At 41.1% G+C, this 18,272-nt stretch overlaps 1 protein-coding gene across 1 annotated transcript in view; it reads left to right on the top strand.

Annotated features, from left to right (window-relative positions):
- The window catches only part of ERCC6L (ERCC excision repair 6 like, spindle assembly checkpoint helicase), a 44,111-nt gene extending 30,266 nt beyond the window's left edge, over positions 1-13,845 (top strand). Inside the window, exon 2 of the mRNA XM_007992067.3 lies at positions 9,225-13,845. Coding sequence (XP_007990258.3) covers positions 9,225-12,915 — 3,691 coding nt within the window. The 3' untranslated portion in view covers positions 12,916-13,845. The remainder of the gene's footprint in view (positions 1-9,224) is intronic.
- The last annotated feature ends 4,427 nt before the right edge of the window (positions 13,846-18,272 follow it).

Genomic DNA, 18,272 nt, shown 5'->3' on the forward strand with positions numbered 1-18,272 from the left:
ATCTCCTGACCTTGTGATCTGCCCGCCTCGGCCTCCCAAAGTGCTGGGATTACAGGCGTGAGCCACCGCACCTGGCCCCCATCTCTATTATTTAAAGAAAATTTTTAAAGGAACAAAGTTAGAGGACTCATAGTTCCTAAATTCAAAACTTACAACAAAGCTACAGTAGTCAAGATAGTGTGGTACTTGTATAAGTATAGATATAGGTCAATTGAATAGAATCAAGAGTTCTACACTGTTCTTCCCTGGAACAGCATGGAGTGCCCATATTTCAGGCACTTGCTTAGGTGTAGGGAATTACGGTTGCTGTTGTATTTTGTTCTTTTTGTGTTTTTTTATTTTTTTTTCTACTCAATAAGCTTTCATGTCCACCTTCTGGTAATGATCTTATCCCCTGGCCACTAGGGTGGGCAGGTAACATTCTTTAAAACTTTTATTGTGAAATATAAGATACGTATATTTCACAATATATGCATAAACAAAATGTATAAAACATGAATATTCAATTTAATGGTGGCCTGGGCCTCTTAGGATAGGAGACTACACAAGTTTTGGTTTGGGGCTTGACACTGTTAGCTCTGTACTCTATTTCACCTATAAGAGCAATCACTGAAAACAGTGTAAGGCTTTCTGTAGTATTTATTATCTGGTTATTGGCTTTGGATTCCTCAGAAAAGAACTATTTGGACCAAACTGTATGGCTCAAAAGAGGCCCAAGGTTCTTCTTGCTCTTTTAGGTCCTTCATACCCTGTCATAAAGAGAATACAAGCAGGCAGGAAGAGCAAGGCTGATTTCAAAGTGAGTAAAAGCAGGCAGGGTTGTTGAACTCCTCCTTTGTAATCAGACCTGAATATTGTAGTGCTGCTTTTGGTTGAACTGGGCAAATACCCTTCTGCCAGAATAAACAGGAAGAAAGCATCCTCCTACATGCTAACAACATGCCCTCAGAAGCAGCTGAACCTGCTGGCTAATCACTCCGGAAAAAAATAGCATAACAGTAATTATGCCAAAACCAAAATTATCCTTTTTTCTGGCATAGCAGATGTGCTTTGGCATCTAGAGGGTATCCTACCAGCCAATGTTCTTCAGCAGAAAGAAATTTTATTATTTTGGGGAGTATTTGGTGGCTAACATCCTGACTGACCCTTTGGAATAAAGTCTAACTAAAAATGAAAAATTCTCCAGGGACAGTTAATTTCTTTTACAATGGGTATAGACCTTTAGTACCTCCAGCTCCTTAATCTTCCAGTCCAAGGTTATCTGGTTAACCACTGCCAAACACAAAAGGACAAATACTATATGATTCCACCTGTATGAAATATCTAGAATAGGCACATACACAGAGACAAAAAGTAGATTAGATGTCACTGAGGGGTGGGAGAAATGGAGAGTTATAACTTAATGGGTACAGAGTTTCTGTTTGGTATCATGAGAAAGATAGTGGTGATGATTACACATTGTGAATGTAATCAATGCCACTGTACACTTAAAATGGTTAAAATGTCAATTTTAGGTTATATGTATTTTACCACATTTTTTTTTTTTTAAACCTAGACATTCTGTCACAGTTATGGAAACTGGAAGTCTAAAATCAAGGTGTCAGCAGGGTTGGTTTCTTTTTGGAGTCTGAGAAATAATCTGTTTCAAGCTTCTCTCCTAGTTTATGATGGTACTGGCAATCCTAGGAGCTTTTTGGCTTATAGATGCATCACTCCATTATCTGCCTCCATCTTCATATGGCATTCTCCTCTCTATGTCTCGGTGTCTCAATTTACCTCTCATAAGTACACTAGTCATATGGGGTTAGGGCCTACCCTAATCCAGTATGACCTCATCTTAAATCAATAACATCTGCAATGTCCTGGTCACATTCACGGGCTCCAGGTCCACATGAAATTTTGGAGGACTCTATTTAACCTAGTACAGGACACTGCCATGGATAAAATCTTCTTGGAAATGTACATAGAATCAGAAGGACATTGACAACAAAAAGATCCCCAGAAATGCCACCATTTTATATGGGATATGTGGATGGAGAGGAATTCAAGATGCAGACTGAGCATCTTGAATGGTTAGAGAGGTAGAAGAAATCTAGGAGAGAGGGTTGTATGCCACTGAACCCAAGGGGGAGGGAAAACTTCAGGAGGGATGTAGTCATCAGTGGTTTTAAGCACAGCAGAAAGGTCAAGAAAGATAAAGACTAAGAACTGTCCATGTAGTCATCAGTGGTTTTAAGCACAGCAGAAAGGTCAAGAAAGATAAAGACTAAGAACTGTCCATGGAGTTTGGCAATATGGAGGTTGGTGTCCTTGATGAGAACAGTTACATTAGAGTGCTAGGTAAGAAGCCAAATCGCAGCGTGTTATGAATCTTGCTTTTGTATGCCTTCAAATTGAGAGGCAGCAGTCTATTGGCAAAGCAGTCTTTTTAGTCTTTTTCACCCACCACCTAGATTCTGTTATTAATGTTTTACTATACTTGCTTTATCACATACCTATTCTTACAACATATCTATTCCATCAGTCCATCTTCTTTTTTTAGGATACATTTCAAAGTAAATTGCAGACATCAGGATACTTCCCCCTAAACACTTCAGCATATAAACTATTAAGTGGATTTCAATATTTGTTTAGTTTTTTTCTTTTAAAGTAAAATTTTCATACAAAGTAATATATAAATCTTAAGTGTACATTTGGTGAATTTTGACAAATGCATACACCTGTGTAACCCAAACTCCTATCAGGATATAGAATACTATTATCACCCCAGAAAGTTCCCTCACGCCCTTTCCCAGGCAATTTCCACCTCCAGAGGCAACCACTGTCTTGATGTTTTCCACCATATGTTAGTTTTGCCTATTTTAGAACTTGATATAAGTGAAATCACACAGTTTCTACTTACTCTTTTATGCCTGGCTTTTCCTCAGCATGTATTTGAGATTCATACATGTATAAATTCATACATGTAGTAGTTTGTTCTTTTCTGTTATTGAGTCCTTTGTATGAATATACCACAGATTGGTGTTGTTTGTTTGTTTGTTTGTTTTGAGTCAGAGTCTTGCTTTTTCATCCAGGCTGGAGTGCAGTGGCTCAATCTTGGCTCACTGCAACCTCCGCCTCCCGAGTTCAAGCAATTTTCCTGCCTCAGCCTTCCGAGTAGCTAGGATTACAGGGACCCGTCACCACACTTGGCTAATTTTTGTATTTTTAGTAGAGATGAGGTTCCACCATGATGGCCAGGCTGATCTCGAACTCCTGACCTCAAGTGATCTGCCCACCTTGGCCTCCCAAAGTGCTAGGATTATAGGCATGAGCCACTGCGCCCGGCCTAAACTTTTTTTTTTTTTTTTTGAGATGGAGTCTCACTCTGTCACCCAGGCTGGAGTGCAGTGGCACAATCTTGGCTCACTGCAACTTCCGCCTTCCGGGTTCACATAATTCTCCTGCCTTTGTCTCCGGAGTAGATGGGATTACAGGTGCCTGCCACCACACCTGGCTAATTTTTGTATTTTTAGTAGAGATGGGTTTCACCACGTTGGCCAGGCTGGTCTCAAACTCCTGACCTCAGGTGATCCAACCGCCTCAATCTCCCAAAGTGCTGGGGTTGTTTCCAGTTTTTGGTTATTAGGGGTAAAGCAACATTGTTTGTTTGTTTGTTTGTTTGACTCTTAAATGCCTGTCTTATAAATGGTGCTAAGCAGGGAAAAGCTAATTATTAAACATTGTTTGACTGAAATGTGAACCATATTCTCCCCTAATTTATCTCAGAAATCACTACTATTTAATAATATTGTGTTTATATGTGATTTTAAAATGATCCCCACACTGATTAAAATGACCATCCCTGAAAGTGAGGCCAAAAGGAAGGAATCTTCCTAGCCTACTCTGCCATGACTTGGGCTTTAAATGGGCCGTTTTCAATACTGGCATTCAGGTCACCTGCAATTTTTATGTTATCCAAATGTTTTACGTTTTATTGATTTTGATGGAGAATCAAAAGACATCTATTGTGTCTAATGTGTCTACATGCATCTTGACAAGGGGACTGGACATAAAGACATGTCAGGGAGCTGATACTCCAGGAGCTGGATCAGTATAGGGAAACTGTTAACGGGCAGGTCTTTGTTCTTAGAGCTCCCAAGATGGTGGCAAGCCTTTTGTTCTCTGACCTTGGGGTTCTTGGCTTCACGGATTCCAAGGAACAGAACCTTGGGCCATGTGGTGAGTGTTATAGCTCTATTAGAAGCTGTGGGTCATGGAAGAGAACCGTGGAACCCAGTGACTAGTGTTCAGCTCGATTAGGACAAACCCGGGCACTTAGTCATGCAGGAACAATGGCGAGCCTTTAGCCTGATCCGGAGCGGCAATGGGCGCCTTGCTGTATCAGAAACGCAGCGGTAGACGGTGAGTGAAAGCTCGGCTCAAGCCGTAACAAACACAGACCAGAAGAGTGTGCAGTTGCAAGATTTAATAGAGTGAAAACAGAGCTCCCATACAATGGGAGGGGACCCAAAGGAGGTTGCCCCTCCCGGCTGGAATGCCTGTTTATATTGTCCCTCCCCCTGTGCTCTCAGGTGATATATGATTTGACTATTTCTTTACCTCCTGCTTTTAGCCTAATTTGTATTTTAGTGAGCCCTCTTTACTACCTGATTGGTCAGGTGTGAGCTGAGTTATAAGCCCCAAGTTTAAAGGTAGGTGCGGTCACCTTCCCCAGCTAGGCTTAGGAATTCTTAGTCAGCCTAGGAAATCCAGCTAGTCCTGTCTCTCAAAACTGGGTTCTTGTTGAGAGGACAGCGATAACCCCACTCACATGCACCGAGATTAGCAGGTCTAGGTTCCTCCAACCCTATATGGGCCTAGTGACTGGTGGCCAGATTACGAAACAAAAAGCATTTCTGATTGTTTTGCATGTGAAGAAAACAAAGTTTTATTGAGTTAGGTCTTTGCATTCAGTTCTCTGTCTCTTCACATTCTTTTCTTTTTCTTTTTTTTTTTTTTGAGACAGGGTCTGGCTCTGTAGCCCAGGCTGGAGTGCAGTGGTAACACGATCATAGCTCACTGCAACCCTAGCCTCCCAGTAGCTGGGTCTATGGGCGCATGCCACCAAACCTGGCTAATTTTTTTCTATTTTTTGTAGAGACCAGGGCTTCAATATGTTGCCCAGGCTAGTCTCAAACTCCTGGGCTCAAGCAATCTGCCTGCCTCGGCCTCCCAAAGTATTGGGATTAGAGGCTCAAGCCACTGCTCCCAGCCATCTCTTCACATTCTAAAATAACTTTGTAGGGAATGTTCCAAAGGGCCCTCCACAAGAAAAATCAAGTGTGTGTCTTCTGCGACTTAAGCTTGTGTGCCTTTTCAGCTGCTCATTTGCAAACATTGTGTGTTTAGCTTAGCTTAGCTCTTTGGGGCATAGGTATAATAGTATGGCTTATTGGTTTCTCCAGATAGAAAAACTTTCAGCATCTGAACCAGCAGACTCTGTGGAGAAGAAAGGTTTCTCAAGGTATCAGCCAGTTCCAAAGGGAGGTGGATTAGATGTTGAGAGGTTAATTGGCTATGGTCAAGGAAGATGTTTGCATCTGAGCAAATAGCTTTGGGGCAGAGATGATTTTATTTTTCATTTATTTATTTTTTGAGATGGGGTCTCGCCGTGGTGCACAGGTTGGAGTACAGTGGTGCGATCTTGGCTCACTGCAACCTCCGCCTCCCAGGTTCATGTGATTCTCATGTCTCAGCCTCCCGAGTAGCTGGGATTACAGGCACCCACCACCACACCCAGCTAATTTTTTTGTATTTTTTTAGAGACGGGGTTTCACCATGTTGGCCTGGCTGGTCCCGAATTCCTGACTTCAGGTGATCCACCTGCCTCAGCCTCCCAAAGTGCTGGGATTACAGGCATAAGCGACCATGCCCAGCCACAGAGATGATTTTAAATGGCCACTTGGGCAGGGCTTCTTATGGAGAAGACCTTTAGGTGGGGTTATGACCCAGGGAGTTAGCAACTAGGCAGTTTTGCCAGTGAAAGGGTAGCTTTCCAGATAACAGGACTTTGTAGCCCAAGTTTAATTGTTGTATCCCCTTCTTCCAGGAGTTGTTTGTATAATATATATATATATATATATATATATTTATATATATATATATATAAATATATATATTTTAAATGGGTCTTGCTCTGTCACCCAGGCTGGGGTGCAGTGGTGCGATCATGGCTTACTGCAGCCTAGACATCCCATGCTGAAGCGAACCTCTTGCCTCAGCCTCCTGAATAGCTGGACTGACTACAGGCATGTGCCACTGATAGGGTTTGGCTGTGACCCCACCCATAATCTCATCTTGAATTGTAATCCAGATTGTAATCCTCATGTGTAGGGGGAGAGACCTCCTGGGAGGTGATTAGATGTCCTTTTAAACAATCCTTAAAGAGAATCATGCTCTAGTCATATAATTTCAGGTAAAACCATTTAAACATACAAATTTTTGTTTTTATTGTCCCTTCCTATGGAATTAAAAACCGACATTTCCCCCCATACTCTAGCACTATTCTTCTTGTTCTCTTGGTTGAGGGGTATGGTTCTTTGTCCTGAACTGGTTACTCCTCCATGTCCTCCTGGCTTCCAAGCAGGCCTAGCTTCTCCCTGCCTATGTTCAAGGAAAACAGGGGAGCAATTCTGGAAAAATATTTGAGCCCATGAAGTGTTAGCTAAGTTATCCAGATCATTAGGGATCCTGTGTGCTATAGATGGATAAATCATTACATTAGCAATAAAAAGGACATGTTTTCCCTCCAAGCACTGAAAAATGGAAGTGATTAGAAGCTAAGTGGCTAAACCAAACTGCATTGTAAAAAGCATTCTAGTCTTGCAAATAATCAGATATCCAGGGCAGTGCTATAAAAAGCATTTATTCCCACCCCCCACCCCCCCGATTCCATTGTAGGGAAAGAATACCATCCTAGGTCCAACTTGATTGGTGGAATAGACTGAGGGGAAAGGAATAGCTGAGATGCAGTTGTTAGACAGACCTGCTAACTAGGGTGGACCAGGGACTGGGGAAGGCAGCTTGGCTCACAGCAGCGGTTTAACCCAGCCAGAAAGCAGTGATGTCCAAGGAATACTGTAAACTCTGGTTGTGGTTCAGGCAGAGGTTGACAAATGGGGGTTCCAGAGGGTGGGTAGAGCACAGCAATAAGTATTTTAGGCTGGTGCTAAGAAGTCTAGGCACACAGTTGCCATTTAAAAGGCTGGTGTGTGTGATTAGGGGGGACTCTGGCCCAGAGCTAGGGATCAGGGGCAGCACTTTAGTCTCTGGGGAAGACGCCTGGCTAGAGTTACACAGAACCCCAGGTTTCATAGGGGTTTCAGGATACTGGGTAGGTTACCAGTTCAGGAACTTGGAAATAGTCTAATAATTTAAAACTGTTATTTTTTCCTTCAAGCTCTAGAACATAGATCAAGACTGCTTTCCAAAGCAGCTCTGAATAATTAATAATTCCCACCAATAGTGGGAGTTTTTCACACCTTGCCAACACTTATGTTTTCCCACTTGTTGGTTATAGCCATCCTAATGGGAAGTGGTATCTCCTTGTGGTTTTGGTTTGCCTTTCCCTGACAACCAATGATGTTGAGAGTCTTTTCATGTGCTTATTGCCCATCTGTATATCTTTTTTTCCTTTTATTTATTTATTTTTTAAGAGACACAGTTTCTCTATGTTGTTCAAGCTAGTCTTAAACTCCTGACCCCAAGCAATCCTCCTGCCTTGGCCTCCCCAAAGTGCTGGGATCACAGTCATGAGCCACCACACCCAGTCCTGTATATATTTTTTCCCCCTCTGGTTGCTTGTGTGTTTGGCATCATATTTAAGATACTGCCAAATCCAAGTCATGAAGATTTTTACACCTATATTTTTTCCTAAATTTTGTAGGTTTAGCCCTTAGATTTAGGTCTTTGATCCATTTTGAGTTAATTTTTGTATACGGTATGAGTAGGGGTCCAATTTCATTCTTTTGCACATGGATATCCAGTTGAAAAGAGTTCTTTCCCCAGTGAATTATTTTGGCGCACTTACTGAAAGTAATTGACCATAAACCACTGAAGAACTTTAAGCAGAGGAGTGACATGATTTATTTTATGCTTTAAGACAGTATTGCTGGCTGCTATATACAGAGTGTATTGGAGGGGCAAGAGTTTATGTAGGGAGAGCAGTGAGTAGGAAGCTGCAATTATCCAGGCCAGAGATGATGGTGACTTGGGCCACAGTAATGGTAGTAGAGATGGAAAGAAGGTGGTTATAACTTGGGAAATAAAGTTAGTAGGACTTGGGACTGCCTGGCCTGGGGGTGGGGCATAAAAAGAAAGGAAAGGACAAGGATGACTCCTCTTTAGGTTGGGGTCAAGGATTCTCTTCAGATTTGAAGTTTGGATGGCTAAATAGATGGTAGTGTTATTTACTAGCACACAAATGGAGAAGCACGTTTTTAGAGGACAAATAATGAGTTTAGTTTGGGATGAATTAAATTTGATTTCAAGTGGAGATGTCCAGAAGGCAGCTGGAATATGGGTCTAGAGTAGAGCTTGAGGGACAGCTCTGGGTTGGAGAGAGTGATTTGGGAGTCATGAGCACATAGGTGGGAGTGGAAGCTCTGGGAAAACTTGAGGAGAGACTAAAAAGAGTGAGAAGAGGTCCTAGGACTGAGTCCTCTGGGAGGAAGAACACAGAAGAAATGGTCAGTGAAGAGGAGGAAAACCAGAAGGAATCTATAGGAATCTGAAAGGAGGGAATTTTAAGAGGGGAAGGGAGTGATCAATAGTGTCAAATGCATCACGGAGCTCCAGGAAAATAAGGCCAGAGAAGTTCCCATGTTTCCATGCCCCTACACATAGAGGTTTTACAAAAAATATCACTTCATACTTCTTATGGGTGCCAACTTAAAAAAAAAATACTGTGGAACCAATAATCTTTGCACATTCATTTTCCACAACTAGTGCCTGAAGGTGTTGCTGGCAGCATCTGGTGGATGTTTGTTTGTGTCTCAAGTGATGCCAGCTTTCATTGGCATCTTCTGTGCTAATCTTTCCCATCCTGAATTGAGGATATTAAAAGTCCAGCTGCAGTTTGGATTCTAAAATGAACTCTAAAGCATTCTTAGACTGAATGTTCAATGTTTCCTTTCTCTTCTCTTTTTTTTTTTTTTTTTTTTTTTTTTTTACCTTTTTTATAGATATGTGAAAGAGGCCAAAGAAGCAACTAAGAATGGAGATCTGGAAGAAGCATTTAAACTTTTCAATTTGGCAAAGGACATTTTTCCCAATGAAAAGGTGCTGAGCAGAATCCAAAAAATACAGGAAGCCTTGGAGGAGTTGGCAGAACAGGGAGATGATGAATTTACAGATGTGTGCAACTCTGGCCTGCTGCTTTATCGAGAACTGCACGACCAACTCTTTGAGCACCAGAAGGAAGGCATAGCTTTCCTCTATAGGCTGTATAGGGATGGAAGAAAAGGTGGTATATTGGCTGATGATATGGGATTAGGGAAGACTGTTCAAATCATTGCTTTCCTTTCTGGTATGTTTGATGCTTCACTTGTGAATCATGTGCTGCTGATCATGCCAACCAATCTTATTAACACATGGGTAAAAGAATTCATCAAGTGGACTCCAGGAATGAGAGTCAAAACCTTTCATGGTCCTAGCAAGGATGAACGGACCAGAAACCTCAATCGGATTCAGCAAAGGAATGGTGTCATTATCACTACTTATCAAATGTTAATCAATAACTGGCAGCAACTTTCAAGCTTTAGGGGCCAAGAGTTTGTGTGGGACTATGTCATCCTTGATGAAGCACATAAAATAAAAACGTCATCTACTAAGTCAGCAATATGTGCTCGTGCTATTCCTGCAAGTAATCGCCTCCTCCTCACAGGAACCCCAATCCAGAATAATTTACAAGAACTATGGTCCCTATTTGATTTTGCTTGTCAAGGGTCCCTGCTGGGAACATTAAAAACTTTTAAAATGGAGTATGAAAATCCTATTACTAGAGCCAGAGAGAAAGATGCTACCCCAGGAGAAAAAGCCTTGGGATTTAAAATATCTGAAAACTTAATGGCAATCATAAAACCCTATTTTCTCAGGAGGACTAAAGAAGACGTACAGAAGAAAAAGTCAAGCAACCCAGAGGTCAGACTTAATGAAAAGAATCCAGATGTTGATGCCATTTGTGAAATGCCTTCCCTTTCCAGGAAAAATGATTTAATTATTTGGATACGACTTGTGCCTTTACAAGAAGAAATATACAGGAAATTTGTGTCTTTAGATCATATCAAGGAGTTGCTAATGGAGACGCGCTCACCTTTGGCTGAGCTAGGTGTCTTAAAGAAGCTGTGTGATCATCCTAGGCTGCTGTCTGCACGGGCTTGCTGTTTGCTAAATCTTGGGACATTCTCTGCTCAAGATGGAAATGAGGGGGAAGATTCCCCAGATGTGGACCATATTGATCAAATAACTGATAACACATTGATGGAAGAATCTGGAAAAATGATATTCCTAATGGACTTACTTAAGAGGCTGCGAGATGAGGGACATCAAACTCTGGTGTTTTCTCAATCAAGGCAAATTCTAAACATCATCGAACGCCTCTTAAAGAATAGGCACTTTAAGACATTGCGAATTGATGGGACGATTACTCATCTTTTGGAACGAGAAAAAAGAATTAACTTATTCCAGCAAAATAAAGATTACTCTGTTTTTCTGCTTACCACTCAAGTAGGTGGTGTCGGTTTAACATTAACTGCAGCAACTAGAGTGGTCATTTTTGACCCTAGCTGGAATCCTGCAACTGATGCTCAAGCTGTGGATAGAGTTTACCGAATTGGACAAAAACAGAATGTTGTGGTTTATAGGCTAATCACTTGTGGGACTGTAGAGGAAAAAATATACAGAAGACAGGTTTTCAAGGACTCATTAATAAGACAAACTACTGGTGAAAAAAAGAACCCTTTCCGATATTTTAGTAAGCAAGAATTAAGAGAGCTCTTTACAATCGAGGATCTTCAGAACTCTGTAACCCAGCTGCAGCTTCAGTCTTTGCATGCTGCTCAGAGGAAATCTGATACAAAACTAGATGAACACATTGCCTACCTGCAGTCTTTGGGGATAGCCGGAATCTCAGACCATGATTTGATGTACACATGTGATCTATCTATTAAAGAAGAACTTGATGTGGTAGAAGAATCTCACTATATTCAACAAAGGGTTCAGAAAGCGCAATTCCTTGTTGAATTTGAGTCTCAAAATAAAGAGCTCCTGATGGAACAACAAAGAAATAGAAATGAGGGGGCCTGGCTAAGAGAACCTGTATTTCCTTCTTCAACAAAGAAGAAATGCCCTAAATTGAATAAACCACAGCCTCAGCCTTCACCTCTTATAAGTACTCGTCATACTCAGGAAGAAGATATCAGTTCCAAAATGGCAAGTGTAGTCATTGATGATCTGCCCGAAGAGGGTGAGAAACAAGATCTCTCCAGTATAAAGGTTAATGTTACCACCTTGCAAGATGGTAGGCACCCATATGAAGGTACATGTAGTGCTGACTCTATAGCTACTTTACCCAAGGGGTTTGGAAGTGTAGAAGAACTTTGTACTAACTCTTCATTGGGAATGGAAAAAAGCTTTGCAACTAAAAATGAAGCTGTACAAAAAGAGACATTACAAGAGGGGCCTAAGCAAGAGGCACTGCAAGAGGATCCTCTGGAAAGTTTTAATTATGTACTTAGCAAATCAACCAAAGCTGATCTTGGGCCAAATTTAGATCAACTAAAGGATGATGAGATTTTACATCATTGCAATCCTTGGCCCATTAGTTCCATAACAAATGAAAGTCAAAATGCAGAATCAAATGTATCCATTATTGAAATAGCTGATGACCTTTCAGCATCCCATAGTGCACTGCAGGATGCTCAAGCAAGTGAGGCCAAGTTGGAAGAGGAACGTTTAGCATCTTCACCACAGTATGCATGTGATTTCAATCTTTTCTTGGAAGACTCAGCAGACAACAGACAAAATTTTTCCGGTCAGTCTTTAGAACATGTTGAGAAAGAAAATAGCTTGTGTGGCTCTGCACCTAATTCCAGAGCAGGGTTTGTGCATAGCAAAACATGTCTCAGTTGGGAGTTTTCTGAGAAAGATGATGAACCAGAAGAAGTAGTAGTTAAAGCAAAAATCAGAAGTAAAGCTAGAAGGATTGTTTCAGATGGCGAAGATGAAGATGATTCTTTTAAAGATACCTCAAGCACAAATCCATTCAACACATCTCTCTTTCAATTCTCATCTGTGAAACAATTTGATGCTTCAACTCCCAAAAATGACATCAGTCCACCGGGAAGGTTCTTTTCATCTCAAATACCCAGTAGTGTAAATAAGTCTATGAACTCTAGAAGATCTCTGGCTTCTAGGAGGTCTCTTATTAATATGGTTTTAGACCACGTGGAGGACATGGAGGAAAGACTTGACGACAGCAGTGAAGCAAAGGGTGCTGAAGATTATCCAGAAGAAGGGGCAGAGGAAAGCAGTGGCGAAGCCTCCAAGTATACAGAAGAGGATCCTTCAGGAGAAACACTGTCTTCAGAAAACAAGTCCAGCTGGTTAACGACATCTAAGCCTAGTGCTCTAGCTCAAGAGACCTCTCTTGGTGCCCCTGAGCCTTTGTCTGGTGAACAGTTGGTTGGTTCTCCCCAGGTGGCAGAGGCTACGAATGACTATGAGACTCTTGTAAAGCGTGGAAAAGAACTAAAAGAGTGTGGAAAAATCCAGGAGGCCCTAAACTGCTTAGTTAAAGCACTTGACATAAAAAGTGCAGATCCTGAAGTTATGCTCTTGACTTTAAGTTTGTATAAGCAACTTAATAACAATTGAGAATGTAACCTGTTTATTGTATTTTAAAGTGAAACTGAATATGAGGGAATTTTTGTTTCCATAATTGGATTCTTTGGGAACATGAAGCATTCAGGCTTAAGGCAAGAAAGATCTCAAAAAGCAACTTCTGCCCTGCAACACCCCCCACTCCATAGTCTGGTATTCTGAGCACTAGCTTAATATTTCTTCACTTGAATATTCTTATATTTTAGGCATATTCTGTAAATTTAACTGTGTTGTTTCTTGGAAAGTTTTGTAAAATTATTCTGGTCATTCTTAATTTTACTCTGAAAGTGATCATCTTTGTATATAACAGTTCAGATAAGAAAATTAAAGTTACTTTTCTCAAGTGTTTTCCATCCACTTTGTTTCACTGAGATGATACTGGCAGAAGCCTGTCATTATCAGTCCAGATCTTAAGACATGCTTGTGAACATGCTGTTTCATGTTTTCAGCTTAATACAGGTGGAGCATCCCTAATCCAAAAATGAGGAAACTTTCTGAGTGCTGACATGATGCCACAAGTGAGGAAAGTTCCATACCTCATGTCATGTGACATGTCACAGTCAAAATGAAGGTGTATAACACACTGTTTACTCAGCATCCCCAAGGGAAAAGAGATTCTGAACTTCGGACATAGGACCCTAGCGCGCTAGCAATAAATCTCTCCGCTGTGACTTCCGTGTCGAGTGGTCTCTCGCGACGACCCCTGCCCAGGAAGGAATCTAAAAACTAGGTTCCTACATATAACACACTGTTTACTCAGCATCCCCAAGGGAAAAGAGATTCTGTAAGCCCCCTTCAGCTACTATATATCCTTTCCACACAGGCCCAGATTCTCCCATGCAAGCCTGCCTACAAAGGGCAATAAAATGGTTCAACATACACAAACTTTGTTTCAAGCACAAAATCATTAAAAGTAATTATAAAATTACCTTCAGACTTATGTATATAATGTGTATATGAAACATAAATGGATTTCGTGTTTGGACTTGGATCCCATCTCCAAAATATGTCATTATGTATATGGAAATACTCCAAAATCCAGAACACTTCTGATCCCCAGCATTTTGGATAGAGTACTAAACTGGAACAGCAGAAAGCTGAGCTAGGTACCTGGTGCTGGGATTCTTTATCACTGGTAGCTTGCCCTGGAGTCACTGCTGACCATTTAGCCATTCTTAATGCACCATTAACTGTGTTCTCCCTTTCGCCAAACCAGGTATCTCGTCTATTCTGACACATATTATCACAGTCTATCTTGGATTGTAGACTGAAAAGGAGTTTGGTACCCTTGTAGAAAGACAAAGTGCAGTATAGCATGCTGCACTCTATCACTAGAGAAGTGGACTATCCTTGATGAAGTACTATGTGTTGGGCACTCCACACAGGTTTCTCATTTCAGCCTTACCATAATCCTTTGAGGTGAAGGGAGAGTAGCATTTCCATTTTTCATTTGAGGAAACAGGCTCAGTGAGGTCATGACTTCCCCATGGTGACATGGTTGGGGTGAAACTGATTTTTAACCTTGTGTAAATGAATACACTATAATACACTGAGCTGTTTTTACTCACAACACTTCTGACACCAAATGTGGGGGTTTTCCACATCAAGCAATTCTCCAGTTCTCCAATTAAAAATTGAACTGGTGTCCTACAATTCAATTTCGACACTACCCAGGGTTAGCATGCTCAGTCCCACCAAACTGCCCTCGCTTCAGATGTCAGTTGTAAGTATTCGGTCCCCACGTTATCCACACTTCTGTCTGACTTGGCTACAAATTAGGGGTTCCCGTGACCGCCCCATCCCACCCCCTGGTTTAATAATTTGCTAGAATAGCTTATAAAACTCAGGAAACGTTTACTTACTATTACCAGCTTATAAAGACTACAACTCAGGAACAGCCAAATGGAAGAGATGTGTATGGCAAGGTATAGGGGTGGTGCATTAAGCATCCATGCCCTCCAGGCACACTACCCTCCCAACATTTTGATATGTTAATCCAGGGATCTCCAAACTCCATTGTTAGGGTTTTTGAGGTTTCCTTAGGGAGGCATGATTGATAAAATAATTGGCCATGGGTGATTCACTCATCTTCAGCCCCTCTCCCCTCTCCAGAGGTTGCAGTTATGGCTGAATGTTCCCTCTGATCATGCCTTGATGTTTCTGGTGACCAGCCCCCATTCTGAAGCTACTAGCGGCCTCCAGCCACAAGCTATCTCATTAGCATAAAAAATACACCAGTTGAGATTTCAAGGCTTTCAGGAACTATATGCCAGGAACCAGGGACAAAGACCAAATATTTATTTTTATTATATCCCATACATATAAAAGTTACTTGTAAATTATATGTATATACACACTAATAATCTCATGTGTATTGCAAGAAATTACATAAGTTCAAAAGAGAAGCTGAATTTCAGGTTGTTGATGGAACAAAATATTGTTCTTATAAAAGCAATTTATTACTATTTTAGGGTAATGTGATTGAATATATATCATTATTTTTGAAATATTGGTGTAACTGTGATTTAGCAATTCAGTCTGCATCTGAGTTCAGCTTACCATTTCCCTGTGCTTCCCACCGTGATGTGAAGGGAGTGGCTGTGCCCTACATCTTTTTCTGTCCCTTCTACCACACACAAAAATGTTTGTGAAAATTCAGCTAATAAACTTCTTTCTTCCCTGATGTAGAAAACAAAAAATCCACACAATTTACCTTCAAGGAAGCTTTAGCGGCCTATATCCATTTGATCTGAGCAGTGAAACGTCTTAAGTTCTAGGAATATTTCTCACTGAAAATAGCAACACTCTTTCTGTTGAAGTGTGTGTGTACTATGACAAATTCTGTTGTCTGGGGAAAAAAATACATGCTCATGGTAAACTATTCAAACAGTATCCATGGCAGGGATTTTTAACCTGGGGTTCATGGGTAGAAGAAGTCAGTTGTCTGAATTTGGATGGAAAAAAAGTTTTATCTTTTCTCTGTCTGGTAGCTGAAATACAGCATTTCCCTCCATCATGAATGTGAAGCAGGAAAATAGGGTCTGGAGGCAGGGAACATAAAGCCGATTCACACTAAAGCTATGACAGGAAATATCCTCTCCACAGGGCATAGGCCAAGTAAATGACTTTGTAACTTCACTTCATCCTTTCCATTTACATAGGGCGTACCCCAAGTAACCAATGGAATCCTCTAGGGGGTATTTAAACTCCCCAGAATTCTGTAACAGGGTCTTTTGAGCTCCTATGCTGTGGAGTGTAGTTTCGTTTTCAATAAATCCCTTTGTCCCTTCCTTGCTTTGTGCGTTTTGTTCTTTGTTCAAGATGCCAAGAACCTGGACATCCTCCACTGTTAACAAATGTAGCCATAAACTGCAGAAGTATTAGCAGTACACGTTATTGTCACCAGTAGAAATCACATAGATTTCGGGGTTATTGCAGATATCTCAAAATGCCACTGATATGCATTACTGCAAAGTCACAGTGCTTTTTAGACCTACTACCAGGTATTAATATATTAATAAAGAGGCACATACACATATTACAAACTTTTTTTTCTGAGACGAGGTCTTACTCTGTCACCCAGGTGGGAGTGCAGTGGCACAATCTTGATTCACTGCAACCTCCGCCTCCTGGGCTCAAGCGATCCTCCCACCTCAGCTCTACCTGCCCCTGCCAGGAGTAGCTGGGACTATAGGCGTGTGCCACCATCACGCCTAACTAATTTTTTGTATTTTTGGTAGAGACGGGGTTTCGCCATGTTCCTCAGGCTGGTCTCAAACAAGACCCCATGTCAGTAAATCATTTAAAAAAAAAAAAAAAAATCAATAACATGTAGTTTCAGCTTTAAATTTTTTTTTTAGACATGGGGTCTCACTGTGTTGGCCAGGCTACAGTGCAGTGGATATTCAAAGGTGCAATCCCACTACTAATCAGCACAGGAGTTTTGACCTGCTCAGTTTCCAACCTGGGTCAGTTCACCCCTTTGTAGGCAACCTGCTGGTCTTTCACTCCCAGGAGGACACCATGTTTTTCTTTCTTTTGTTTTTTTTAAGAGGCAGGGCCTCTGTTGCCCAGGTTGAAGTCTGAAGTGCAGTGGGCATGGTCATAGCTCACTGCAGCCTCGAATTCTGAGGCTCAAGTGATCCTCCCACCTTGGCCTCCTAAAATGCTGGGATTATAGGCATTAGCCACTGTACCCAGATGAGGTCACCATATTGATGCTGAACTTAGTGCTGATACCCAATTGGCATAGGACACTACAGCCCAGAACTCCTGAGCTCAAGTGATCCTCCTGCCTCAGCCTCCGAAACAGCTAGGTCTACAGGTGCACACCACTGGGCCCAGCCATAGTTTCATCTTATATCTATTTGAACATCTCTGTATACACTGGCATATCTGCTCCGTGGGGAAAATCTCATGGAGGCATAACCTACTGAGGTGCTCAGAAATTCTTCTCAAGTGGGAAAGTCAGGTATCTAGGTAAAGCTGCCATTATATAAATGGGTATAATATCAAATGCAGCTGAGGGAGAGAAAGCAGTGTGTTAATCACTGTTAAGAATCACATAGCTGTGTTGGCAAAGTTTTATTTTTGAAGCAGTATAGTATTTATATTAGTAATCTTTATCCTTTTTCATATGTCATAAATATGGCATTTTAAATTTTAAAAATTTAGATGCATAGAACATTGGCCCTGGAAAGGACAGTCCTAACGTAACGCATACACTGAAGGTGAGGGAATGATGTTTTTATGCTGACATCCCTCCCTTTAACCAGCACTCGGTTAGTCTAGTACGAAACAACCCATGGAAGAACTGAGTGCTTTTTTCCTCCAATAAACATTTATTTAAAAAGAAAGGAGTTAACACTGAAAGACTATAACGTGCCGCGTACTATGTTAAGACAGTGGAGCTAATAATACCTGTCCTGGAAGATCAGAGTTGACTAACATGTAAAACAAATGTTGTCTACGAACTTATTTTATAATTCTCACACACTAATCTATTTGATGCCCAATATTTTCAGTCGTGTGAATAGGGTGAGTTGATATCTGCTTCCCCTGAAGATGGTTTCTGAATTAATTTATGGGACAGACTGAGAGATACAGTTCTGGGAGGAAAGGAAATACAAGTTAAAGGGAGTCTGCTTGACTTCTCTTTGAGAACGACTGACTGAATACCTACTACAGTTGACATTCACTTAGCCCCACCCTCTCTTACACCTACGAACTCATACTGAGAGCCTTCACAGAATACAAGGAGCATCCAGTATCTTTTCTTTTTAAAAATTTTTATATTTCCTTGCCGCTCCAGCTCAAAGGAATACCTAATACCTTTTAAAGAAACAAAATAT

This window comes from Chlorocebus sabaeus, chromosome X (assembly GCF_047675955.1).
Source record: "Chlorocebus sabaeus isolate Y175 chromosome X, mChlSab1.0.hap1, whole genome shotgun sequence".
NCBI lineage: Eukaryota > Metazoa > Chordata > Mammalia > Primates > Cercopithecidae > Chlorocebus > Chlorocebus sabaeus.